Consider the following 27543-nt stretch of genomic DNA (forward strand, 5'->3'; position numbering starts at 1 on the left):
TCCCACCCTAGTCATCTGTGTCCTTTAGCTTGGGTATTGGTTCCCACTACTTATTAATGACGTTGTGGACTCATATCTTAGGAACGAAAATGTATGCTTACCTGATAAATTTATTTATTTATGGAAATGGTGAGTGCACAACCCCACCCTTAAATTTTAGACAGTTGTTTTTGATTAAACCTCAGGCACCTCTACACCTTTGTGTTATTCCTTTTTCCATTTCCCTTCAGTCAAATGACTGGGGATTATGGTAAAGGGAGTGATACTTAACAGCTTTGCTGTGGTGCTCTTTGTCTCCTCCTGCTGGCCAGGAGTTATATTCCCACGGAAATAAATTTAGCAGGTAAGCATACATTTTCTTTTTATTATCGTACCCTGCTCCACCTTGCTGTCTTTTGGGAGAATCACTTTGTTGCCTACGTGGGCCTATCGTAGGTCCTTCCTGATTGGTTGGTTCTCCTCTTGGGTTTGAGACGTCATTGGTGACGATTCCTGCTGTGGACCTGTGTTCCAGCTGGCGTGTCTGAGTCAGCCGAGCGGCTCTAAAGCCTTGGTTTGTGTTTTATTGCAATATTCAAGGATCGTTGTGAATACCCTGCTGTTCCTTTTTTACCCTGCTGTTCCTTTTTTACCCTGCTGTTCCTTTTTTACCCTGCTGTTCCTTTTTTACACACTCAAAGGAACATTACACCATCAGGCGCCTCCTTTTTTCTTGTCTTTTAGGACATTGTTTTTGCACGTGTTAAGAGGTTAACTTAAAGGTAATACACGTTTGCTTAACTGTTTCAGGCAACAAAAAAATGTTTAAGACTTACTTGCAGTTCTTTCCTTTGCAACCCGAACATATTGTGTACAATATTCCTTTACCTAGTAATCAGATTTGATTTTAAATGTGCTGTTTAACTTCAGTAAAAATTTAGAGACATTGCCAAACAGTTTTATTTTTCACTTTTCTTTAATACTCTAGATGCAAATCAGAGAAGTGTCTGGCCGTATTACAGATTTAGAAAATGTCGAAGAGCAACCATCCATAGACATTACTACGCTGGTAAGACAAAATTTACTTTATCAACTTATATTTCTTGATACCTGCCCAATGAAGCTTGTGTTTTAATGTCTCATTTCACTTCATATAGAATGGTGTTTGCTTTTCTGTATACTCTATTATTCATTTACCCCTAAGTTAAACTGGGAAACTAATCCATGCATCTAACTGTATAAAGCATGGCTTAAGATCTTCCTTTTTTTAAAATAGTCCAAATCACGATGCAAAACTGTGGTAACTAGAAAAAGAAAATGCAATGCTATTATAATTTCTTTACTAACATATGGAGAATCCACCACGTCTTCTATAACTAGTGGGAATATCACTCCTGGCCAGCAGGAGGAGGCAAAAAGCACCACAGCAAAGCTGTTAAGTGTCACTCCCCTACCCATAATCCCCAGTCATTCTCATTGCCTCTGTTAATGGAGGAGGTGAAGTTTTGGTGTCTGAAGAAAATTTGATTTTGTTTGCTACAAGCAAGATTTTTGGGTGTAGTCCACATCAATCTCTTCAGTAGTAGTAGTAGTAGTAGAGTAGTGGTGGCTTTAGAGCAGTTAGAAACTTGTAAGTTGGGCCTTGCTGCGTTTTCCTAACATGTTGCTGCCCTAGTACAGAAATCCAGAGTAGGTTTACTCTGTTCTTTCTTTTTTGCACAGGCCTCTGTAAGGAGTTGACATCCTTTCACACTTTGTGAGCAGTCCTCCTGCCGGATGGCTAGAAGTGCAGGTAAGTGCCATTTTTCTGCTGGGGCTGGGAGGCTGGCACTGAATGGGTTAAGCTTCAACTCTCTGCATTCAATTATGGGACTAGAATCCTGGGTACAGGGTTAATTTTTGGCAGTGAGCAGGCTTATTTTGTATGTGAGACAGAGACTGGTTAATCTCCTTTATGAGAGGAAAGCGTTAACCTTATTGTGGTGGTTCATGAGTTTTATTATCTATGGCTTAGTTCACTTAAGATTGTGTGAGCTTGCTGGGCTAGGGAGAAATCTGGAACTCGTTAAATGCGCAGGGACTATGGACTCGGGAGGGGTCTGCTCTCCCCATAAATATCTTGGAGTTGAGAGCGATTTACAATGCTCTGATGGCTTGGCCTCAGTTGTCCTTAGTCTGGTTTATCAGGTTCCAGTCAGTCAATATCACCTCAGTGGCTTACATCAAACATCAGGGAGGATCTCAGCTTAGCCATGAAGGAGGTGGCTCGGATTTTTCAGTGGGCAGAAGCTCACAATTGCTGTCTTTATGCCATCCACATTCCAGGTGTGGACCACTGGGTAGCGGACTTGCTGAGCAGACAGACATTTCATCCCGGGGAGTGGGCACTCCATCCGGAGGTGTTCTCCAGGTTAACACTCAAATTGAGGATGCCGGAGTTGGATATGATGGCGTCTCGGCAGAATGCCAAGCATCCAAGGTACAGTTCAAGGTTGAGAGATCCGCAGGCCGCCCTGATAAATGCTCTTGCGGTTCCTTGGGATTTCAGTCTGGCATCTGTTTCCTCCGTTTGCTTTCCTTCCACGAGTCATTGCTCGTATCAAACAGGAGAGAGCATCTGTAATTCTAATGGCACCTGCGTGGCCTCGCAGGATCTGGTATGCAGACCTAGTGAAGATGTCATCTCTTCCACCTTGGAGGCTTCCTCTGAGGAAGGACCTTCTAACTCAGGGTCCATTCCTTCATCCAAGTCTCAATTCTCTGAAGCTGACTGCTTGGAGATTGAACGCTTAGTTAAGCGTGCTTTTTCTAAATCGGTCATTGAGACCATTATTCAGGCCCGCAAGCCAGTTACTAGAAAGATTTACCGTAAGGTATGGCGTAAATACCTTTGTTGGTGCGAATCCAAGGGCTTCTCTTGGAGTAGGGTCAGGATTCCTAGGATTTGGTCTTTTCTCCAGCCAGTTCTCTGAAGGGTCAGTTTTCTGCATTATCTATTTTGTTGCATAAGCGTCTGGCGGATGTGCCAGATGTTATATCCTTTTGTCAGGCCCTGGTCAGAATCAGGCCTGTGTTTGATTCTGTTGCTCCTCCTTGGAGCCTTAATCTTGTTCTTAAAGTTTTGCAGCAGGCTCCATTAGAGCCATTGCATTCCATAGATATTGTTATCTTGGGAGGTTTTGTTTCTTATTGCTATTTCTTCTGCTCGGAGAGTCTCTGAACTCTCAGCTTTGCAGTGTGATTCGCCTTACCTTTATTTTTTATGCTGATAAGGCGGTACTTCGTACTAAAGTGGGATTTCTCCCTAAAGTGGTTTCAGATAGATATATTAATCAGGAAATTGTTGTTCCTTCTCTATGTCCTAACCCTTCTTCTCAACTGTTTTTCACTTTCTGTGATGAGATTTTTTTCTCCAACATAGGTGTGTCCGGTCCACGGCGTCATCCTTACTTGTGGGATATTCTCTTCCCCAACAGGAAATGGCAAAGAGCCCAGCAAAGCTGGTCACATGATCCCTCCCAGGCTCCGCCTACCCCAGTCATTCTCTTTGCCGTTGTACAGGCAACATCTCCACGGAGATGGCTTAGAGTTTTTTAGTGTTTAACTCTTGTTCAGGCCAGAAAGCCTGTAACTAGAAAGATTTACCACAAAATTTGGAAAAAATATATCTGTTGGTGTGAATCTAAAGGATTCCCTTGGGACAAGGTTAAGATTCCTAGGATTCTATCCTTCCTTCAAGAAGGATTGGAAAAAGGATTATCTGCTAGTTCCCTGAAGGGACAGATTTCTGCCTTGTCGGTATTACTTCACAAAAAGCTGGCAGCTGTGCCAGATGTTCAAGCCTTTGTTCAGGCTCTGGTTAGAATCAAGCCTGTTTACAAACCTTTGACTCCTCCTTGGAGTCTCAATTTAGTTCTTTCAGTTCTTCAGGGGGTTCCGTTTGAACCCTTACATTCCGTTGATATTAAGTTATTATCTTGGAAAGTTTTGTTTTTAGTTGCGATTTCTTCTGCTAGAAGAGTCTCAGAATTATCTGCTCTGCAGTGTTCTCCTCCTTATCTGGTGTTCCATGCAGATAAGGTGGTTTTACGTACTAAACCTGGTTTTCTTCCAAAAGTTGTTTCTAACAAAAACATTAACCAGGAGATTATCGTACCTTCTCTGTGTCCAAAACCAGTTTCAAAGAAGGAACGTTTGTTGCACAATTTGGATGTTGTTCGCGCTCTAAAATTCTATTTAGATGCTACAAAGGATTTTAGACAAACATCTTCCTTGTTTGTTGTTTATTCAGGTAAAAGGAGAGGTCAAAAAGCAACTTCTACCTCTCTCTCTTTTTGGATTAAAAGCATCATCAGATTGGCTTACGAGACTGCCGGACGGCAGCCTCCCGAAAGAATCACAGCTCATTCCACTAGGGCTGTGGCTTCCACATGGGCCTTCAAGAACGAGGCTTCTGTTGATCAGATATGTAGGGCAGCGACTTGGTCTTCACTGCACACTTTTACCAAATTTTACAAGTTTGATACTTTTGCTTCTTCTGAGGCTATTTTTGGGAGAAAGGTTTTGCAAGCCGTGGTGCCTTCCATTTAGGTGACCTGATTAGCTCCCTCCCTTCATCCGTGTCCTAAAGCTTTGGTATTGGTTCCCACAAGTAAGGATGACGCCGTGGACCGGACACACCTATGTTGGAGAAAACAGAATTTATGTTTACCTGATAAATTTCTTTCTCCAACGGTGTGTCCGGTCCACGGCCCGCCCTGGTTTTTTAATCAGGTCTGATAATTTATTTTCTTTAACTACAGTCACCACGGTACCATATGGTTTCTCCTATGCAAATATTCCTCCTTAACGTCGGTCGAATGACTGGGGTAGGCGGAGCCTGGGAGGGATCATGTGACCAGCTTTGCTGGGCTCTTTGCCATTTCCTGTTGGGGAAGAGAATATCCCACAAGTAAGGATGACGCCGTGGACCGGACACACCGTTGGAGAAAGAAATTTATCAGGTAAACATAAATTCTGTTTTTGTGAAAAATTTTCTGCAGGTCACTTTTTAAAATTAAATTTTTATTTTAAATTAAGCTGTTTACACTAAGGCACCGGCTTAATTTTTAAAAGCTAAGTTTTAAAAATATCCCTTGATTAAATTTGTTTCTTTTTCTCTTGGTCTATCATAACAAAATTTGTTTCTTTTTCTCTTGGTCTATCATAACATAATTATAAGGTAGAAATGTAGTAACAAAAAAGGTGCTTTGCTCATAAGAATGTCTTACACTCAGGAGTCACAGCTTTGCAGACTGTGAGAAGACTAGGGGGCGGAGTTGAAAAATACATTAGAGCCAGTCATCAATTTGCTGCTACTTTGCACCACTGCTCCATATTGGACTGTACTCTTCAAACAGCTCTGGCTGCACTGTGTTAAGGAAAACTTACACAATGCAGCCAGAGGACAGCACTGTTTGATGAGAAAAACCTGATGTACGCAGCACTTCAAAGTTAATACCCATGAAGGTTTATGCACTTGTCCGGTTCTTTCTGCAGACCTGCTGCATTTTCTGAGATGACATCTCGGATCACAGCATGTTCTGCATTTGTTACACAACTTGGATGTTGTGCGTGCTCTAAAATTCTACCTACAGGCGACTAGAATTTTCACTAGTCCTCTGCCCTGTTTGTTTGTTTCTCTGGAAAGCGTAAAGGTCAGAAAGCTACTGCTACTTCTCTTTCTCTCTGGTTGCTTATTTAACTGTTGGTCATTTGCCTCGTGAGAGAATAACGGCTCATTCCAAGAGGGCTGTCTCCTCTTCTTGGGCTTTCAAAAATTAAGCTTCTGTGGAACAGATTTGCAAGGCTGCAACTTGGTCCTCTCTGCATACTTTTTCCAAATTTTCCAAATTTGATACTTTTGCCTCGGCTGAGGCTTCTTTTAGGAGAAAGTTTCTTAAAGCAGTGGTGCCTTCTGAGGAAACAGTGTATCCACTGAGAATCGCGTCGCTGTGCAATTGTTTGATAAATAAATAATTGCTTTTATTTTTTTTGTATCAACCCTTTATTATACACTTATTATTGGATCCATTTTTTATTGTGTGGAAGAAAGGATTTCCTGCTCCTGAATACGGGAGGAGAGTTAGCCAGACTACTCCTGAATGTCTGGCCTGCTTATACAGCACTTGAAAGTGCTTTTACAAATGTGAGTGCAACCAGTATTGTTTGATCTGTATTTTTACATGCTTAGAACATACTATGCTATGTGTGCCTCTTTCTGATTTACCTAAGGTGAATGTGATACTGCATTTGACTCGTGACACTGGAGGCGAGTTAGCCAGATTATTCAATAAATATCTGGCATGCGAGTGTAGCACCACCAAATGTGAGTGTAAATTGTTATACTTCCTTGTTCCATTGTGCTTTGTGAATATATCACGATATGGGCGCCTTCTTTTAATTTGTTTTTAAGTTTTAACTTCCAATGAACCACCAGCGCATCTACCACCACAGCCTGAGGGTCATTCGATCTCGACCCGTATCTGGGTAGTTTGGCATTGAGAAGAGATGCCATGAGAAGAGATAACCTGAGAGTTCTCGGAAAACACCTCTAGGTGAAGAGACCACTCCCCGGGATGGAAGGACTGTGTGCTCAGGAAGTCTGCTTTTCAATTGTCCACCCCTTGGATGTGAATGGCCAATATGTGACAATTGTGATACTCTGCCCATTGAAGGGTGCAAGACACCTTTCTCATCGCCAGGGAACTCTTTGTTCCCCCCTAATGATTGATGTAGGCAACCAAAGTTATGTTGTCTAACTGTAATCTGATAAATCAGACAGAACACAGTTGAGGCAACGCCAGCAGAGCATTGTTATTGGCCCTCAATGTCAGAATGTTGATTGGAAAGGAGGATTCTTCCGGCGACCAAACTCCCTGGGCCTTCAGGTGACTTCCGTCTGCTCCCCAACCAAGAAGACTTATGTCCGTAGTCACAATTTCCCTAAAAGCATGTGCCTTGATTTAGGTGATCCTGACAGAGCCACCAGGAGAGAGAGTCTCTCATAAGACTGTCCAGAATGATCTGTTGGGATAGGTCGAAATGGTTGCCGTTCCATTGACTTAGCATACATAGTTGTAGAGGTAGCAGATGAAAGTGAGCAAATGGAATAATATCCATGGAAGCCACCATGAGACCAATTACTTCCATGCACTGAGTCACAGAGGGGAATGCAGCGGATCGAAGAGAGAGGCAGGCAGAAAGGAGTTTTGTACTGCCTTTGATCCATCAGAAAGTTTTTAATAGAAATCGAACCTAGGATCGTTCCTAGAAAGCAAACCCTGGTGTTGGGCACCAGGGAACTCTTTTCCAGATGTATTTTCCATCCATGTGTCCGAAGGAGACACAGAAGAGAATCCATGTGAGATCTTGCCAAAGGAAAAGATGCAACTTGAACCAAGTTATCATCCAGGTTAGGAGCAGCCATGATTCCTTGCAATCTGGCCACCGCCAACAGAGCACCTAGTACCTTCGTAAAGATCCTGGGGGCAGTAGCTAGAACAAAGGGCAAAGCTACAAACTGGTAATGTTCGTCCAGGAAGGCAAACCTCAGAAACTGAAAATGATCCCTGTGGATCGGGACATGAAGGTATGAGTCCTTAAAGTAGATAGTGGTCATGAATTGACCCTCTTGGACTAACTGAGTAATGGATCTGATAGTTACCATCTTGAAGGATGAACCTTTTAGGACATTTCAAGTCCAGAATTGGTCGAAAAGTTCCCTCCTTCTTGGGAACAATGAATAGATTTGAATAATACCCCAGACCTTTTTGTGAGGGGGGCACGGGTACAACGACTCCCAGAGAAGATAGGTCCTTTACACAATTTAAAAATGCTGTCCTCTTCTAACTTTAAAGATCTTTAACATTGCGAAACCAGGTGTCTTGAAAGAGAGATAATCTGCCCCCTACTTGATCCGGTCCAGGATCTTGACCTGCTTGGATTTTCTTCCAAGACTGACTGGACTTCCAGGTACTCTTGGGCTGATCTGCCTTGGAGGGGGACTGAGCCCACTGACCCTTGTCTGAACGAAAGTGACAAAAATTAGTAGACTCTCAACCCTTAAATCTAGCTTTTTATATTGTTGCATTACTAGGGGAGACACATGTTGTGGGCTCCACTAGCACATGCTACTTTTGCTTTTAACTGTTAATACGTTCTTTTAACTAGCAGCAGTAGTTGTTTGCCTGTTCTATACAGCACACCAATATTGGTGTTTAATCCTGACATCTGATACCGTTCCTGTAAGCGGGAGGTGGTGAGCTGATACATCGTAAGATATCAGCCTGTGATTATAAGCACAACTGGGTGTTTCCACCAAATGTGAGTACCCTATGTTACTTTTGGTGCAAATTATCCAGAGATAAGACCATCTGATCTGCACATGAGGCGCCTCCTTTTTATTATTTTTGTTTTAGCACCAATAAGTGGCAGCACCTGTGACAGCCGCAATGGCTGCAGCCGGCTGAAAGAGAAGTCCCATTTGTTGGAGCATCCTCTTTAAGTACCCCTCCAGCTTTCTGTCCATGGGGTCTCTAACGGACGTACTATCCTCAAGGGGAATTGTAGTATGCTTAGCGAGAGTGGAGATGGCTCCATCCACCTTGGAATAGAACTCCAAAATTCCAGGTGAGAGTCAGGCACTGGAAACATTTTCTTAAAGGTGTTGGAAGCAGAGAAGGGAGTTCCAGGCTTCTCCTATTCCTTAGAAATGATTTCCAAAATGCAAGCTTGAACTAGATAAGTTCCACTGATATTTCCTCTGGATTCTAAATCTGAAAGCTCATCCTCAGATGCCATTAAGGTATGTTCATCCTCAGAGTGCTGGGATAGACAGGATAATGCAGACTGTTCAGGAGAACTAATCTCTTTATTAGGAGAAACATGATTAACCTTTCTCTTTTTCCCGAGACTGGCAAGGCATTCAACACAGCAGATTGTAACTGTGCTGCAAAATCCGCTGGCAAAAAAACACCTCCGGATGGAGGTAGCGTGGAGCTTGTCAAGTTAGGGGACGGGGACTGAGGAAAAAGCTGTGGCATCTCATGGACCACAGAATCCTGAGAGGTGGATAGCTCTGAGGATATAATTGTATTTGTCAATTGAGGGTTAGATCTGGCTCCCATGTTAAATGGCAAAACTGAGTTTACACAAGTAGTGCAGGACTGTACAGGGGAGCATACTGTGACCTGTTCACAAAACAGACATTTGTTAGGGGGAAAAAGAGGAGGATTAATAGCATCCATAGCATGAAGCGTGTCCTTCATAGCCTAGATATATATTACAGACAGTAGAAAGAGAAAAATAATAATGTCTTTAAATAAAGTTCTTCCAGGAAGGTTTCTCACAAGATTAGAAAAAAAAAGACACTTCTAAACCTGATTTAGCTAAGGCTTAAGCACTTGCCACTTCCCAGTTCACCATAGTGATAGACGATAATGCGCTGCACTTAAGAAGAGGCTCTGATCACTATTGCAATACCGCAGAAGGAAGCCACAGTCTGAGAAATTTCCAATGATAACTGCCCCTTTTTAAGCGCGCGAAAACGGCAAGCGCCACAAACCAGCAAAAGTTTCACTAAACACCCTTCTTAGTGTTCTTTAACCCTTCTTTTTCTTAAATAAATATCCCCTCATGAGCCAAAAAATTACCCCAGGCACAATAGCAGGAGCTCCAGTGCCATTTACAAAGGTCACCAGAGGGATTAGCCCAATAGACAGAATTTTTCTATTTATCCAATATAAAGCTGATCATATTACTGCACTTTAAAAAGATAGCAGGACTCTACCTGCCTTTTGAAAGAAAGTTTAATTTTGACTAGACTATCCCTTTAAGTCATCTTATCATTTGCTTTTTATATCCTAGTATGTGCTTGTTGTCTTTGTAAATCACTTTTCTTTCATAAAGGTGGTGAGAGTCCACAATCCATTACTCCTGGGAATTATACTACTGGGCACTGGGAAGCCAAACCCTTATTGGAACAGGTCTAAACAGTTCAAAAGCCTGTTTCCACTACCAAGGCTGCATGAACGTTTGGTCCCTTGTCCAGATCTTTTAGTATGGGGGCAGATTACACTTTTTTCATTAGTCATTTTAAGATCTGGAATCTATGGTGTAAAAGTTTCAATTCCCAAGAAGGAATGGACTTACAGACCTTTTCTGGATTTGAAAACTTTAAACACGTTTCTAAGGGTTCTTTCTTTCAAGATGGAAACCATTTGAACTATCCTTCCTCTTGTTCAACAGGGACAATTCATGGGTTCATCATCATTTTATAAGATTTGCTATTCTGGACAAGCATGTTCAGTTTGTTGCTCTTTCATTTGGCTTGGCTGCTGTTCCCAGAATATTTTCATAGGTTCTGGGGACTCTCTTATCAGTTATAAGTGCACAAGGTTTCAGTGGTTCTTTACCTGGACGATATCTTACATGCTCCATCTTTACATTTAGTAGTACCTTATACCAACAAACTTTTGTTGTTGTTTCTTCAAGAGCATGGTTGAAAAGTAAAATTTCCAGTGAGTTCCAGTAATTCTGGTTGCTCCAGCCTTGCCTCGCAGGACTTGGTTTGCAGATATGTTAGAAATGTCCAGTTGTCATCTGTGGCCTCTTCCTCTATACTACAACATTCAGTCCCATGGTCCATTTTTTCATCAGGATCTAAAATCCTCAGTTACAGTGTGTGTAAGTTGTAAGTAGTTCATTGCTTGTTTTGTTTGGACTACATTTTTTTTCACCTCTTGCTCTGTTACCAAGGGTAATAGCCAGGATCAAGCAGGAGAGTATCATATATAATCAAGAATTCTGCAGCTTGGCATTGCAGGACAATAATAGATTCCTCAGACAAAGAACACCTTTTTAGATTGTGTCCGACTCTTTCCCTGACAGAAAAGAGACAAATAAAGTTAATATCAGCTTGTCTGAATCTTCAGTCTCTCTCATTCACTTTAGTGGCTCTGTGTATGGAAGTACTAGACCTCATGATTGCAGCTTTGGACGCAATTCCATTTGCTCCATTTCATGAGACCTCTTCAGCTTTGTATGCTGCACCAATTATGCAAGGATTATACTTGGATATCCCAAGTGATATTCTTAGATCCTAGTACGCACCTATCCCTGACTCGGTAGCTGGATCACCAGTCTATTATTTAGGGGGCTTCTTTTGCTCATCCTACCTGGTCTGTGATCACCACAAATGTAAGTCTTTCAGGTTGGGGAGCTGTCTGGAGGTCTCTGACAGCACAATGAGTTTGGAATCTTTGCGCGGTTGCCAATCAATGTTTTAAAACTGTGCTCTTCAGGGACCTTCAGGCTTGGCCTCTATTGAAAAGGAAGCCTTATCTCCATTTTGAGACAGACAATGTTACAGCAGTAGCTTATGTCAATCATCAAGGGGGAACTTGCAGTTCCCTAGCCATGATAGAAGTATCTCAAATCCTCTCTTGGCAGAAATCAATTTCTGCCTTATTACGGTGATTCACAACTGGGATGCAGACTACCTCAGTCGTCAGTCCCTACATAAAGGAGATATGTTCTCTCTGATTGTAAAACACTGGGGTCTACCAGACATAGATCTGATGGCCTCTTGTTTAAACAACAAACTTCCCAGGTACCTTGCAAGGTCCAGGGATCCTCAGGCAGAGGTATTGGATGCTCTAGCAGTTCCCTGGTCTTTCCAGCCTGCTTATATATTTCCCCCTCTGATTTCCAAAATAAAATGGAACAGTTATTTTTAATACTAAAAGCCCCAACACGGCCCAACAGGATTTGGTATGGTTTCTAATGCCAGACCTTCTGTCTCAAGGTCCCTTCTTCCATCCAAGTCTCTAATCTTAATGGCATAGATTTTTAACGCTTAGTTTTCAGCCATAGAAGATTCTCTAATTACTCTATAATTCAGGCTCCCAAGCCTGTTTCTAGGAAAATGTATCACCAAGTTTGGAAAACTTATATTTCATGGTGTATCAACAATGATTATCCCTGGCATTCTTTTAGAATTCCTAGGATTCTTCAGTTTTTGCAGAATGGTTTAGCTAAAGGTTTATCTGATGGTCATTGTTTTTGTTCAAGCTTTAACCCGGATTTAACCTGTTATTTAGCCTATTTCTTCTCCTTGTAGTCTTAGCCTAGTCTTAAGTTTTACAGGATCCTTCTTCTGAGTCTATGCATAAATTGGACATTAAACTACTTTTATGGAAAGTGTTGTTTCTTTTGGTCATCTTTTCTGCTAGAAAAGTTATATTTGGAGGCAGTTTAGCTTTCACCACAGAGAATTACAGCTCATTTTACTAAACTGGTTGCCACATCTTAGGTTTTGAAGATGCCAAGCGGCGACTTGGTCTTCTCTGCATACCTTTACCAAATTTTACAATTTTGATGTGTTTGCCTTTGGTAGAAAGGTCCCTCAGGCAGTAGACACCACCCAGCTACTTCGTAATGCCACTTGGCTGGCAACATTTTCTGTAGAAAACACTGGAGTTTTTTATTTCTTCTTAAGTCAAGGTGATATTCTCATTTGTTTCTAGTTTACATGAATACTTTTTTTCTTTGCGGCATATGTTATGATGTAAGCTCATTAAAAATAAAAAAAAAATGTTGCTAATACGTAAAACCTCCAAAACCTTTTATGTCAGTAGTTCTCAAAGATGATATTGTAGTTTGGCATTTCATCAGCTTTTTCTAAGTTTACCATGGCAGATACCAGTTTTTGAGGTAAGAGCCTTCAGTTGGCAGCTAATCAGAGAGGACCATTATAAAATGACTGGTCATTCTGATCACTCTTAACTTGACTATGCATGGACTTGGTGGTTGATCCAGTATCTTTTTTTAGCCCAAAATGCTGTCCTCCTTTTAGAGCTAGTATGATGTTTAGCAAAAAATGGATAGAAAGACATGAAGATGATTTTCACTCTCTATGGTTGGTTTATGCTAGCTATTTCTAATGCTTTCCATGTCTTGTACCTTAAATATGTAATTAGTATATTTCAAGGGATCTAATTTCAGAGCCAGCATGTATGAAACAGATATTTCTGGCTCTGATGACTTTGATTTCCAATCTGCTGCAGCCTTATTGTTATATCATGGCTATAGTTGCATCTATAAAATGGATGTTTCTTTCCTAAGACGTGGAGAGTCTACAACGTCATTCCAATTACTAGTGGGAATATCACTCTTGGCCAGCAGGAGGAGGCAAAGAGCACCACAGCAAAGCTGTTAAGTGTCACTCCTACTGATAATACCCAGTCATTATCTTTGCCTCTGTCAATGGAGGAGGTGAAGTTTGGTGTCTGAAGAAATTATTCCTTTTTTGGGTACTTTTTTCCTGGAAGGATTTGGATTTAGTCCACGTCAATTTCTTCAGTAGAGTAGTGGTGGCTTTTAAGCAGTTAGGAAGTGTGAGGTGGTCCTTACTTTGTTTCCTAACATTTTGCTGCCCTAGTTCTAGAATGCCAGAGTTGGTTACTCTATCCTTTCTTTTTTCTACAGGTCTCTATAAGGAGTATGTGTCCTTTCACGCCTTGTGAGCTGTCTTCCTGCCAGACAGCTAGATTGCAGATAAGTGCTTTTGTCTTCTAGGTACTAGGTAGGGGACTTGCACTTAAGAGGATTCTTTGCATTATACATATATTATACATAGGACATGTTAAAATCCTTAGTGGAGGATTATATTTGGCAGTGTGCAAGCACATTAAACTGTATGTGAGGAGACTTAGGGGTTATTCCTTCTTTATGGTGATGGAGTTCACTTTATTTCTGGGGCTCATTTTATTTCATTAGTCTCTGTGTGGGTCCTATTGTTTTTATTTCACTTGTGGCGTTAGTACGATGGGATTACTTTAAGTGGCTGGAAAATTAGTCTGAGTGTGTCGGTTTCATTTCCATCTTAATGGGAGGAAAGTCCACTGCTTCATTCTTTACTTGTGGGAATTAAGAACCTGGCCACCAGGTGAAGGCAAAGATGCCCCAGCCCAAGGCTTAAATACCTCCCCCACTCCCCTCAACCCCCAGTCATTCTTTGCCTTTTGTCACAGGAGGTTGGCAGAGAAGTGTCAGAAGATTCTGAGTAGTCTCTTATATAGGGTAGTACTCTTCGCAATGGGACTGGAGTTTTAAGTAGTCCTGTCAGCCTCTCAGTGAGAGCATGGGTGAAAGTTAGAGTCCGGAGATGCAGGGTGTGTCGTCTCTGCGAAACATCCCGACTCAGATTAACAGCTCCGTAAGCAATCAGCGTTGGCGAGTTTCGCTGCCTGCTTTCTGCTCTCAAGTCCATATCAGGAGCGATGCTACTAACCTGTCACACTTGAAAGACTGTGTTCCTGTTCCACGGCATAGATTCTGGTAAGATCGTTTCATTTTTTATACATGTATGATAACGCTAGAAGACAGGATCACAGTGTGACTCCTTTTATCTGTATAGAATCAAGGGTTAATATCTCCTGAGGGGGATTATTGAACATGGGGGAATAATCTTATATGTTTATTTGATTGTATGGTCCTTTATGTGTGAGATGTTATTGGCTCATAGGCTGTTATGGAATATACAGGTTTCACTTTCACTTTGAGAGCCATGCAGCTTCCAAGCTTGGCGTGCTTTTTTTCATAGCAGGGACGGTGCTGCATTGGACACCATATGATTCTTTCCCTCTTTCCTGACCGGGGGTCTATCAGAGAGGAGTCCTAACTCTGTACTGTCTAAGTTATGGGAGGTGGTGAGTGCCACAGACATTGGGATATAAAGGTGCAGTTTTTTGAATACAATGTTTTATTTCTATAGTTCTCCGGTTATTGCACTAGCAATGGAGGATTCTGTTACTTAGAGGGCATGCCCTCTATTCCTAAAGAGTAATTCCTGTTTATAATGTGAGGAGGCCTCAGTACTGCCCCCTCAATTATCTTCCATATGCCTTGATAATGTGATAATATCAAACATGTTTGATACCACTGAGCTGTCCACCTGAGGAGTTGTCGTCCAGTGAGGTGCGTACCCTTCATGCTTATCTCTCTACACATACAGAGTCATGTAAATGGCAAGAGCCCATGAGCTAGTGACGTATGGGATATACATTCCTACCTAGAGGGGGCAAAGTTTCCCGAACCTCAAAATGCCTATGAATACACTTCTCACTACACACATACTTTAGTTTTACAAAATTTGCCTCCCTGTGTAGGTGGTGAAGCAAGATGTGTTTGATTTTCTTCTGTGAAAGGCGCTTATAAGCATTTTGAAGCCCAATTCCTCTCAGAGTACAGTGTTTGTCAGAGGGTTGTGAAGTGAGTATTGCCTGTTGAATAAGTGGTTTCACCCATGGGAAATCCTTTCAAAGGCTCTCTGTAATCGGTCATAGGGATTCATTCCTTGCCTTCCTTTGTAGATCGACGTTATACTGCTATACCATTACCTCTGCTGATATTTTTCAGTACTAATTTGTCTGTCTGCTATATGTGGATGGGTGTCTTCCGGTAAGTATGTATCATTATTTTAAGACACTCTTAGTTATATTTGGCGCTTTATGTTATAAAGTTTTAAATATTTATATTTGACAAGAGTCAGGTCTATTTCCCTTTTCTGCAGACTATCAGTTTCAGTATAGAATTTATATTTGGGAAGATAATTTTTTATTTCTTACCTGGTGTTTCAGATTTTTTCAATTTGACATTGTTTTCCAAATTTTCGCGGGCAAACTAGGCTCACAGGGACGCAAAATACAGTTTTTTATGGCCTTCTTTTTTGGAGCGGAATTTTTTTTGGCGCGAAAGTGCGTCTAAGGTGACGTAAGTTTTGTAATTTCCTGCATCTTTGTTGACGTGCGTTGTTTAGGCGTGGTGTCACGCTTTTTATGATGCGACTTGTGTCATTTCTTGATGTTAGCTTTGGCGGCATTTTTTTTTTTTTCCTTCTTGCGTCATATTTGGCGCCAGAAATCTTTTTTGTATATAACCCCTCTTCCTTTTTGCTTCTGGTTCTCTCCATGTTAAGAGCTATGATGCTTATTTTTTTTGCATCCTACTTTTGCAGAAGCATTTTTTCCCATTCCTGAAACTGCTATATGAGGAAATTGGATATTTTGTTTAAATTTTGTTTTCTCCAACATAGGTGTGTCCGGTCCACGGCGTCATCCTTACTTGTGGGATATTCTCTTCCCCAACAGGAAATGGCAAAGAGCCCAGCAAAGCTGGTCACATGATCCCTCCTAGGCTCCGCCTACCCCAGTCATTCTCTTTGCCGTTGTACAGGCAACATCTCCACGGAGATGGCTTAGAGTTTTTTAGTGTTTAACTGTAGTTTTTATTATTCAATCAAGAGTTTGTTTTTTTGAAATAGTGCTGGTATGTACTATTTACTCAGAAACAGAAAAGAGATGAAGATTTCTGTTTGTATGAGGAAAATGATTTTAGCAACCGTCACTAAAATCCATGGCTGTTCCACACAGGACTGTTGAGAGCAATTAACTTCAGTTGGGGGAACAGTGAGCAGTCTCTTGCTGCTTGAGGTATGACACATTCTAACAAGACGATGTAATGCTGGAAGCTGTCATTTTCCCTATGGGATCCGGTAAGCCATGTTTATTACGATCGTAAATAAGGGCTTCACAAGGGCTTATTAAGACTGTAGACTTTTTCTGGGCTAAATCGATTCATTATTAACACATATTTAGCCTTGAGGAATCATTTTATTTGGGTATTTTGATATAATAATATCGGCAGGTCCACTAGGGCTGTGGCTTCCACATGGGCCTTCAAGAACGAGGCTTCTGTTGATCAGATATGTAGGGCAGCGACTTGGTCTTCACTGCACACTTTTACCAAATTTTACAAGTTTGATACTTTTGCTTCTTCTGAGGCTATTTTTGGGAGAAAGGTTTTGCAAACCGTGGTGCCTTCCATTTAGGTGACCTGATTTGCTCCCTCCCTTCATCCGTGTCCTAAAGCTTTGGTATTGGTTCCCACAAGTAAGGATGACGCCGTGGACCGGACACACCTATGTTGGAGAAAACAGAATTTATGTTTACCTGATAAATTACTTTCTCCAACGGTGTGTCCGGTCCACGGCCCGCCCTGGTTTTTTTAATCAGGTCTGATAATTTATTTTCTTTAACTACAGTCACCACGGTACCATATGGTTTCTCCTATGCAAATATTCCTCCTTAACGTCGGTCGAATGACTGGGGTAGGCGGAGCCTAGGAGGGATCATGTGACCAGCTTTGCTGGGCTCTTTGCCATTTCCTGTTGGGGAAGAGAATATCCCACAAGTAAGGATGACGCCGTGGACCGGACACACCGTTGGAGAAAGTAATTTATCAGGTAAACATAAATTCTGTTTTTTGTTTTTACATTTTGCAAGATGTCTCAATATGATGCTGCCTCTGATGTTGCTGTGGAAACCATGCTGCCTGAACACAGTTCTACCAAAGCTAAGTGTGCCTGTTGTAAATTAGCAGATGTTATTTCTTCAGCCCAATTATGTGGCATCTGTTATGATAAGCTTTTGCATGCCGATAATATTTCTATTAGTACTAATACTCCGTCTGTTGTTCCTTCAAGTCTAAAGTACCTGATATTCCTTCAGATTTAAAGAATTATATTGCAGCAGCTATATATAAGGTTATGTCTGCTATTCCGCCTTCAAATAAACGTAAAAGGTCTTTTAAAACTTCTCATAAATCTGATGAAATTTGTATTGACCAACAGCATACTGAAATATCCTTTGCTGATGAGGATTCTTCTGGTTCAGAAGATCCTGATTCAGATTCTATATTTGACAAATCTTCCTATCTTTTTAAGATCAATTATATTCGTTCTTTATTGAGGAAAGTTCTGGTTACTTTGGGTATTAAAGAGTCAAGTCCTCTTGATAATAAAGCCAGTAAACGTTGAATACTGTTTTTAAACCTCCTAAGGTTGCTCCTGAGGTTTTTCCTGTTCCAGATGCTGTTTCTGATATGATTACTAAGGAATGGTCTAAGCCTAGTTCTTCTTTCAATCCTTCTTCTAGGTTTAAGAAGTCGTATCCTTTACCTGTGGCTAATTTAGAGTTTTGGAAAAAGTTCCTAAGGTTGATGGGGCTATTTCCACTCTTGCCAAACATACTACTATTCCTATGGAAGATATTACTTCTTTTAAGGATCCTTTGGATAGGAGGATTGAATCTTATCTTAGAAGAGCATATTTACATTCTGGCTATTTTCTTAGACCTGCTATTTCAATGGCTGATGTGGCTGCTGCTTCAACTTTTTGGTTGGATAGTTTAGCTCGGCAGGTAGAAGATCATGATTTGACCAGCATTATTCTTTTGCTTCAACATGCTAATTATTTAATTTGTGAAGCTATATTTGACATAATTAAGATTGATGTTAAATCTATGTCTTTAGCTATTTTAGCCAGAAGAGCTTTATGGCTTAAATCTTGGAATGCTGACATGGTGTCTAAATCTCGATTACTCTCTGTATCTTTCCAGGGTAAGAATTTATTTGGTTCTCAATTAGATTCTATTATTTCCACGGTTACTGGTGGGAAGGGAGTTTTCTTACCTCAAGATAAAAAAATCTAAGGGTAAATTTAAGGCTCCTAATCGTTTTTGTTCCTTTCGGCAGAATAAGGAACAAAAATCTACTCCTTCCCCTAAGGACTATGGTTCCAATTGGAAACCATCCTCAAATTGGAATAAAACCAAGTCTTATAAAAGACCAAATCCATCCCCCAAGACTACATGAAGGTGTGGCCCTCAATCCAGTTCAGCTGGTGGGGGGCAGATTAAAATTATTTCAGGAAATTTGGTCTGGTTCTGTTCAGAATCAGTGGATTCAGAATATTGTGTCTCAAGGGTATCAAATAGGATTTAGAATAAGGCCTCCTGTGTGAAGATTTTCATTCTCATATTCTAACAAATCCTGTGAATGCTCAGGCTTTTCTGAAATGTGTTTCAGATCTAGAGCTTTCAGGGGTGATTGTTCCGGTTCCTCTACAGGAACAGGGTTTGGGGTTTTATTCAAATCTATTCATTGTGCCAAAGAAAGAGAATTCTTTCAGACCAGTTCTGGATCTGAAACTTTTAAATCATTTTGTAAGAGTCCAAACTTTCAAGATGGTGACTATAAGGACTACTCTGCCTTTTGTTCCGCAAGGGCATTTCTTCTATAAGGTACGACGAGTCCATGGATTCATCCTTTACTTGTGGGATATTATCCTCCTGCTAACAGGAAGTGGCAAAGAGCACCACAGCAGAGCTGTGTATATAGCTCCTCCTTTAGCTCCACCCCCCAGTCATTCTCTTTGCCTACCTTAAGTACTAGGAAGGGTAAAGTGAAAGAGGTGATAAAATATTAGTTTTTAATTTCTTCAAACAAGAGTTTTTTGTTTTAAATGGTACCGGTGTCTACTATTTACTCTCAGGCAGCAGATGGATGAAGACTTCTGCCTGGAGGATGATGATTTTGTAACTAAGATCCAGTGCTGTTCCCACAGAGGCTGAGGGGTACAAGAAACTTAAGTGTGAGGAACCCTTTTTCATGCTTTATAGCAGTGAGGTATGTTCAGTCATTTTTTCTGGAGAGAATGTGTATTTCAGAAAGGCTGACAGTATCCCCATGAGGGTAAGGGTAAGCAGTAATCCTAAGAGCTATAGAAAGGCATTACTAAGCTTGCATAATTAAAAATGGTTGACACTGAGTTTTGAATGTTTGTGGGCAAACGTTTTTATGAACTGGGAGTGCTGTTAACGTTTTGTGGGCAAACTTTATTGATGGTACACTTGGCTTATTTTTGGGTCTCAGAACCCACATGGCTAGTTTAAAACCGCTCTGGTGCGGTTCTTTGAGGCTGTAGAGACATCAAGTGAGATGGGCCTGGCCTATTTTCGTGCCTCAGATGCGCAGTTTTCACTCAGCAAGCTCCAACTCCTGAGGGCCCTTGTGAATGTTTTGGGCCAAATCGAAGCTTTAACCCCATATTTACCATCCCTGAGAGCAGGTAGGCGCCACAGCTGGGGGTGTTTTTTCCGGATTTAGGCCTTATTTCAATCCGGTTTGCACATTAAAGGGTTAAATGTTAAATTTCCTTGTGGGGCAAACTTAACTACACATTTTGAGTCTGCTATAAAAAATGTTTTGCAGAACATGTATGCTTTTTTTTCTCTTAAAGGCGCAGTACCGTTTTTTAAGATTATTTTTTTCACTAAATAAAGTGTTTTCATGCTTGTTTGTAGTCATTACTAGCCTGTGCAACATGTCTGACATTGAGGAAAGTCATTGTTCAATATGTTTAGAAGCCATTGTGGAACCCCCACTTAGAATGTGTCCCTCATGCACTGAAAGGTCAATAAATTGCAAATAACATATTTTAGCTACTAAATGTATGTCGCAAGCTGATTCGCAGTCAGAAGGGAATCAGGTTATGCCATCTAATTCTCCCCAAGTGCCACAACCATTAACGCCCGCACAAGTGACCTAATTCTTTCACCCTGCAAGATATGGTCGCAGTTATGAATACTACCCTCACAGAGGTTTTATCTAAGCTGCCTGGGTTGCAGGGGAAGCGCAGTAGGTCTGGTGTGAGAACAAATGCTGAGCCCTCTTAACGCTTTATTACCCATATCCGATGTACCCTCACAATGTTCTGAGTTGGGGGTGAAGGATTTGCTGTCTGAGGGAGAGATTTCTGATTCAGGAAAGATGTTCCCTCAGACAGACTCAGATATGACGGCTTTTAAATTTAAACTAGAACACCTCCGCTTATTGCTCAGGGCGTTTTTAGCGACTCTGGATGATTGTGACCCTATTGTAGTTCCAGAGAAATTGTGTAAAATGGACAGATTTCTAGAGGTTCCTGCCTACACTGATGTTTTTCCGATCCCTAAGAGGATTTCGGACATTGTTACTAAGGAGTGGGATAGACCAGGTATTCCGTTCGCTCCCCCTCCTACTTTTAAGAAAATGTTTCACATATCAGACACCATGCGGGACTCGTGGCAGACGGTTCCTAAGGTGGAGGGAGCTATTTCTACCCTGGCTAAGCATACAACTATACCTATTGAGGACAGTTGTGCTTCCAAAGATCCTATGGATAAAAAATTAGAGGGTCTCCTAAAGAAAATATTTGTTCATCAGGGTTTTCTTCTCCAACCTATAGCGTGCATTGTTCCTGTAACTACTGCAGCTGCTTTTTGGTTCGAGGCTCTGGAGGAGGCTCTTCAGGTTGAGACCACATTAGATGATCTGGATGGAATTAGGGCTCTCAAGCTAGCTAATTCTTTCATTACAGATGCCACTTTTCAACTGGCTAAATCAGCGGCAAAGAATTCAGGTTTTGCCATTTTAGCGCGTGGAGCGTTATGGCTTAAGTCCTGGTCTGCTGATGTGTCATCAAAATCTAAGCTTTTAGCCATCCCTTTCAAGGGTAAGACCCTATTCGGGCCTGAACTGAAAGAGATTATTTCAGACATCACTGGAGGGAAAGGTCATGCACTTCCTCAGGATAGGACAAATAAGATGAGGACCAAACAAAATAATTTTCATTCCTTTCGAAACTTCAAAGGTGGTCCCTCTACCTCTTCCCCTGCTGCAAAGCAAGAGGGGAATATTGCTCAATCCAAGTCAGTCTGGAGACCTAACCAGACTTGGAACAAGGGTAAACAGGCCAAGAAGCCTGCTGCTGCCATCAAGACAGCATGAAGGGGTAGCCCCCGATCCGGGACCGGATCTAGTAGGGGGCAGACTTTCTCTCTTTGCTCAGGCTTGGGCATGAGACGTTCAGGACTCCTGGGCTTTAGAAATCGTAACCCAGGGGTATCTTCTAGATTTCAAAGATTCTCCTCCAAGGGGGAGATTCCATCTTTCTCAATTGTCTGTAAACCAGACAAAAAGAGAGGCGTTCTTACGCTGTGTAGAAGACCTATATACCATGGGAGTGATCTGCCCAGTTCCGAAAACAGAACAGGGGCAGGGGTTCTACTCCAATCTGTTTGTGGTTCCCAAAAAAGAGGGAACCTTCAGACCAATTTTAGATCTCAAGATCCTAAACAAATTCCTCAGAGTCCCATCCTTCAAGATGGAGACCATTCGGACTATTTTACCAATGATCCAGGAGGGTCAATATATGACCACCGTGGACTTAAAGGATGCATATCTACACATCCCTATCCAGAAAGATCATTACCAGTTTGTGGCTCTTCCTTTCGGGTTCGCCACAGCTCCCAGAATTTTCACAAAGGTGCTAGGGTCCCTTCTGGTGGTTCTAAGGCCGCGGGGCATAGCAGTGGCGCCTTATCTGTACGATATCTTAATTCAGGCGTCGACTTGCCAACTAGCCAAGTCTCACACGGACATCGTGTTGGCTTTTCTAAGATCTCACGGGTGGAAGGTGAACGTAAAAAAAGAGTTCACTTATCCCTCTCACAAGAGTTCCATTCCTGGGAACTCTGATAGATTCGGTGGACATGAACATTTTTCTGACGGAGGTCAGGAAATCAAAGATTTTAACCACCTGCCGAGCTCTTCATTCCATTCCTCGGCCGTCAGTGGCTCAGTGTATGGAGGTAATAGGACTAATGGTAGCGGCAATGGACATAATTCAGTTTGCTCGCTTGCATCTCAGACCACTGCAACTATGCATGCTCAAACAGTGGAATGGGGATTATGCAGATTGGGCTGGGGTGCAGTCTGGAATTCCCTGAAAGCACAGGGTTTGTGATCTCAGGAGGAGGCTCTCCTCCCGATAAATATTCTAGAACTGAGAGCGATATTCAATGCGCTTCAGGCGTGGCCTCAGCTGGCTTCGGCCAGATTCATAAGATTCCAGTCGGACAATATCACGACTGTAGCATATATCAATCATCAGGGGGGAACAAAGAGTTCTCTAGCGATGATAGAGGTTACCAAAAATTGATGGGCAGAGACTCACTCTTGCCATCTATCGGCAATCTATATCCCAGGAGTGGAGAACTGGGAAGCGGATTTTCTAAGTCGTAAGACTTTTCATCCAGGGGAGTGGGAACTCCATCCGGAGGTGTTTGCACAATTGATTCAGCAATGGGGCACACCAGAATTGGATCTGATGGCGTCTCGTAAGAACGCCAAACTTCCTTGTTACGGGTCCAGGTCAAGGGATACTCAGGCAGTACTGATAGATGCTCTAGCAGTACCCTGGTCGTTCAATCTGGCTTATGTGTTTCCACCATTTCCTCTCCTTCCTCATTTGATTGCCAGAATCAAACAGGAGAGAGCTTCAGTGATTTTGATAGCACCTGCGTGGCCACGCAGGACTTGGTATGCAGACCTGGTGGACATGTCATCTCTTCCACCATGGACTCTGCCACTGACACAGGACCTTCTGATTCAAGGTCCGTTCCAGCATCCAAATATAGTTTCTCTGCGGCTGACTGCTTGGAGATTGAACGCTTGATTTTATCCAAGCGGGGTTTCTCTGAGTCGGTAATAGATACTTTGATTCAGGCTCGAAAGCCTGTCAATAGGAAAATTTATCATAAAATATGGCGTAAATATCTTTATTGGTGCGAATCCAAAGGCTACTCATGGAGTAAGATCAGGATTCCTAGGATTTTGTCCTTTCTCCAAGAAGGATTGGAGAAGGGGCTATCAGCTAGTTCCTTAAAGGGACAGATATCTGCTTTATCAATTCTACTGCACAAGCGTCTGGCAGATGTTCCAGACGTTCAGTCGTTCTCTCAGGCTTTAGTTAGAATCAAGCCTGTGTTTAAACCTGTTGCTCCGCCATGGAGTTTGAATTTAGTTCTTAAAGTTCTTCAAGGGGTTCCGTTTGAACCTATGCATTCCATAGATATTAAGCTTCTATCTTGGAAAGTTCTGTTTTTAGTTGCTATCTCTTCGGCTCTAAGAGTTTCTGAACTATCTGCATTGCAATGCAACTCGCCTTATCTTGATTTCCATTCTGATAAGGTGGTTATGCGTACCAAACCTGGATTCCTTCCTAAGGTTGTTACTAATAGGAATATCAATCAGGAAATTGTTGTTCCTTCTCTGTGTCCTAATCCTTCCTCTAAGAAGGAGCGTCTGTTGCACAACTTGGACGTGGTTCGTGCTTTGAAGTTTTACTTGCAAGCAACCAAAGATTTCCGTCAAACATCTTCTTTGTTTGTTGTCTATTCTGGAAAACGTAGAGGTCAAAAAGCTACGGCAACCTCTCTTTCTTTTTGGCTGAAAAGCATCATTCATTTGGCATACCAGACTGCTGGACAGCAACCTCCTGAAAGGATTACAGCTCACTCTACTAGAGCGGTGACTTTCAATTTGGCTTTTAAAAATGATGCTTCTGTTGAACAGATTTGTAAGGCTGCGACTTGGTCTTTGCTTCATACCTTTTCCAAATTTTACAAATTTGATACTTTTGCTTCTTCGGAGGCTATTTTTTGGAGAAAAGTTCTTCAAGCAGTGGTGCCTTCTGTTTAACCATCTGTCTAGTCCCTCCCGTTCATCCGTGTCCTGTAGCTTTGGTATTGTATCCCACAAGTAAAGAATGAATCCGTGGACTCATCGTACCTGATAGAAGAAAAGTAAATTTATGCTTACCTGATAAATTAATTTCTTCTATGGTACGACGAGTCCACGGCCCGCCCTGTCATTTTAAGACAGATTATATATTTTTTTTATTTTAAACTTCAGTCACCTCTGCACCTTGTAGTTTCTCCTTTTTCTTCCTGTACCTTCGGTCGAATGACTGGGGGGTGGAGCTAAGGCAGGAGCTATATAGACAGCTCTGCTGTGGTGCTCTTTGCCACTTCCTGTTAGCAAGAGGATAATATCCCACACGTAAAGGATGAATCCGTGGACTCGTCGTACCATAGAAGAAATTAATTCAGGTAAGCATAAATTTACTTTTTATGTCCACAATAGACTTATCTTCATGTTCCAATTCATCCAGACCACTATCGGTTTCTGAGATTCTCTTTTCTAATCAAGCATTACCAGTTTGTCGCTTTTCCATTTGGTCTAGCGACAGCTCCAAGAAACTTTTCGAGGTTCTCCGTGCCCTTCTTTCTGTAATCAGAGAGCAGGGTATTGCAGTGTTTCCTTATTTGGACGATATCTTGGTACTAGCTCAGCCTTTTCATTTAGCAGAATCTCACACGAAACAACTAGTGTAGATCTTCAAAGGCATGGTTGGAGGATCAGTTTACAAAAGAATTTCTTGATTCCTCAAACAAAGGTCACCTTTTTAGGTTTCCAGATAGATTCAGTGTCCATGACTCTGTCTTTAACAGACAAGAGGCGAATGAAATTGGTTTTAGCTTGTCTAAACCTTCAGTCTCAATCATTCCCTTCAGTGGCTATGTGCATGGAAGTTTTATGTCTTATGACTGCAGCATCGGACGCAATCCCCTTTGCTCGTTTTCATATGAGACCTCTGCAGCTTTGCATGCTGAATCAATGGTGCAGGGATTATACTCGGATATCACAACATTCAACTCTCTCTGTCTTGGTCATCGGATTATTCAAGGGGCCTCTTTTGTTCGCCCTTCCTGGACTGTGATCTCAACAGATGCAAGTCTTTCAGGTTGGGGAGCTGTCTGGGGGTTTCTGACAGCACAAGGGGTTTGGAAACCTCAAGAGGCGAGGTTACCAATCAACGTTTTAGAACTCCGTGCTATCTTCATAGCTCTTCAGGCTTGGCATCTATTGGAGAGAGAACTTTTCATTTGTTTTCAGACAGACAATATCACAACTGTGGCATATGTCAATCATCAGGGAGGGACTCTCAGTTCCTTAGCAATGAAGGAAGTATCTTGAATACTTTCTTGGCCAGAGTCCAACTCTTGTCTAATTTCTGCGATTCATATCCCAGGTGTAGACAATTGGAAAGCGGATTATCTAAGTCGTCAGACTTTGCATCCAGGGGAGTGGTCTCTCCATCCGGATGTGTTTCATCAGATTGTTCAGATGTGGGGTCTTCCAGAAAGAGATCTGATGGCCTCTCATTTGAACAAGAAACTTCCCAGATATCTTTCCAGATCCAAGGATACTCAGGCAGAGATGGTGGATGCTTTGGCAGTTCCTTGGTTTTACCAACCTGCTTACATTTTTCCACCTCTAATTCTTCTCCCAAGGGTGATCTCCAAGATCATATTGGAACAATCTCATGTGTTTCTGGCCTCACAGGTTTTGGTATGCGGATCTTGTCCGGATGTCCAGTTGCCAGCCTTGGTCGCTTCCTTTAAGGCCAGACCTTCTACCGTTTTTCCATCAGGATCTCAAATCTCTAAATTTGAAGGTATGGAAATTGAACGCTTAGTTCTTAGTCATACAGGGTTCTCTGACTCCGTAATTGACACTATGTTACAGGCTCGTAAGTCTGTTTCGAGAGAGATTTATTATCAGGTTTGGAAAACCTATATTTCTTTTTTTTTTTTTTTTTTTTTTTTAATAGTTTTTCTCCAACATAGGTGTGTCCGGTCCACGGCGTCATCCTTACTTGTGGGATATTCTCTTCCCCAACAGGAAATGGCAAAGAGCCCAGCAAAGCTGGTCACATGATCCCTCCTAGGCTCCGCCTACCCCAGTCATTCTCTTTGCCGTTGTACAGGCAACATCTCCACGGAGATGGCTTAGAGTTTTTTAGTGTTTAACTGTAGTTTTTATTATTCAATCAAGAGTTTGTTATTTTGAAATAGTGCTGGTATGTACTATTTACTCAGAAACAGAAAAGAGATGAAGATTTCTGTTTGTATGAGGAAAATGATTTTAGCAACCGTCACTAAAATCCATGGCTGTTCCACACAGGACTGTTGAGAGCAATTAACTTCAGTTGGGGGAACAGTGAGCAGTCTCTTGCTGCTTGAGGTATGACACATTCTAACAAGACGATGTAATGCTGGAAGCTGTCATTTTCCCTATGGGATCCGGTAAGCCATGTTTATTACGATCGTAAATAAGGGCTTCACAAGGGCTTATTAAGACTGTAGACTTTTTCTGGGCTAAATCGATTCATTATTAACACATATTTAGCCTTGAGGAATCATTTTATCTGGGTATTTTGATATAATAATATCGGCAGGCACTGTTTTAGACACCTTATTCTTTAGGGGCTTTCCCTAATCATAGGCAGAGCCTCATTTTCGCGCCGGTGTTGCGCACTTGTTTTTGAGAGGCATGGCATGCAGTCGCATGTGAGAGGAGCTCTGATACTTAGAAAAGACTTTCTGAAGGCGTCATTTGGTATCGTATTCCCCTTTGGGCTTGGTTGGGTCTCAGCAAAGCAGATACCAGGGACTGTAAAGGGGTTAAAGTTCAAAACGGCTCCGGTTCCGTTATTTTAAGGGTTAATTTGGTGTGCAATACTTTTAAGGCTTTAAGACACTGTGGTGAAAATTTGGTGAATTTTGAACAATTCCTTCATGTTTTTTCGCAATTGCAGTAATAAAGTGTGTTCAGTTTAAAATTTAAAGTGACAGTAACGGTTTTATTTTAAAACGTTTTTTGTACTTTGTTATCAAGTTTATGCCTGTTTAACATGTCTGAACTACCAGATAGACTGTGTTCTGAATGTGGGGAAGC

At 41.7% G+C, this 27543-nt stretch overlaps 1 protein-coding gene across 1 annotated transcript in view; it reads left to right on the top strand.

Moving 5' to 3' along the window:
- SMC6 (structural maintenance of chromosomes 6) overlaps positions 1-27543 on the top strand; it is an 869177-nt gene that overhangs the window by 589698 nt on the left and 251936 nt on the right. The window contains 1 exon segment of the mRNA XM_053711237.1: positions 968-1105. Coding sequence (XP_053567212.1) covers positions 968-1105 — 138 coding nt within the window.

The sequence above is a fragment of the Bombina bombina genome, chromosome 4, assembly GCF_027579735.1.
Source record: "Bombina bombina isolate aBomBom1 chromosome 4, aBomBom1.pri, whole genome shotgun sequence".
Lineage (NCBI taxonomy): Eukaryota > Metazoa > Chordata > Amphibia > Anura > Bombinatoridae > Bombina > Bombina bombina.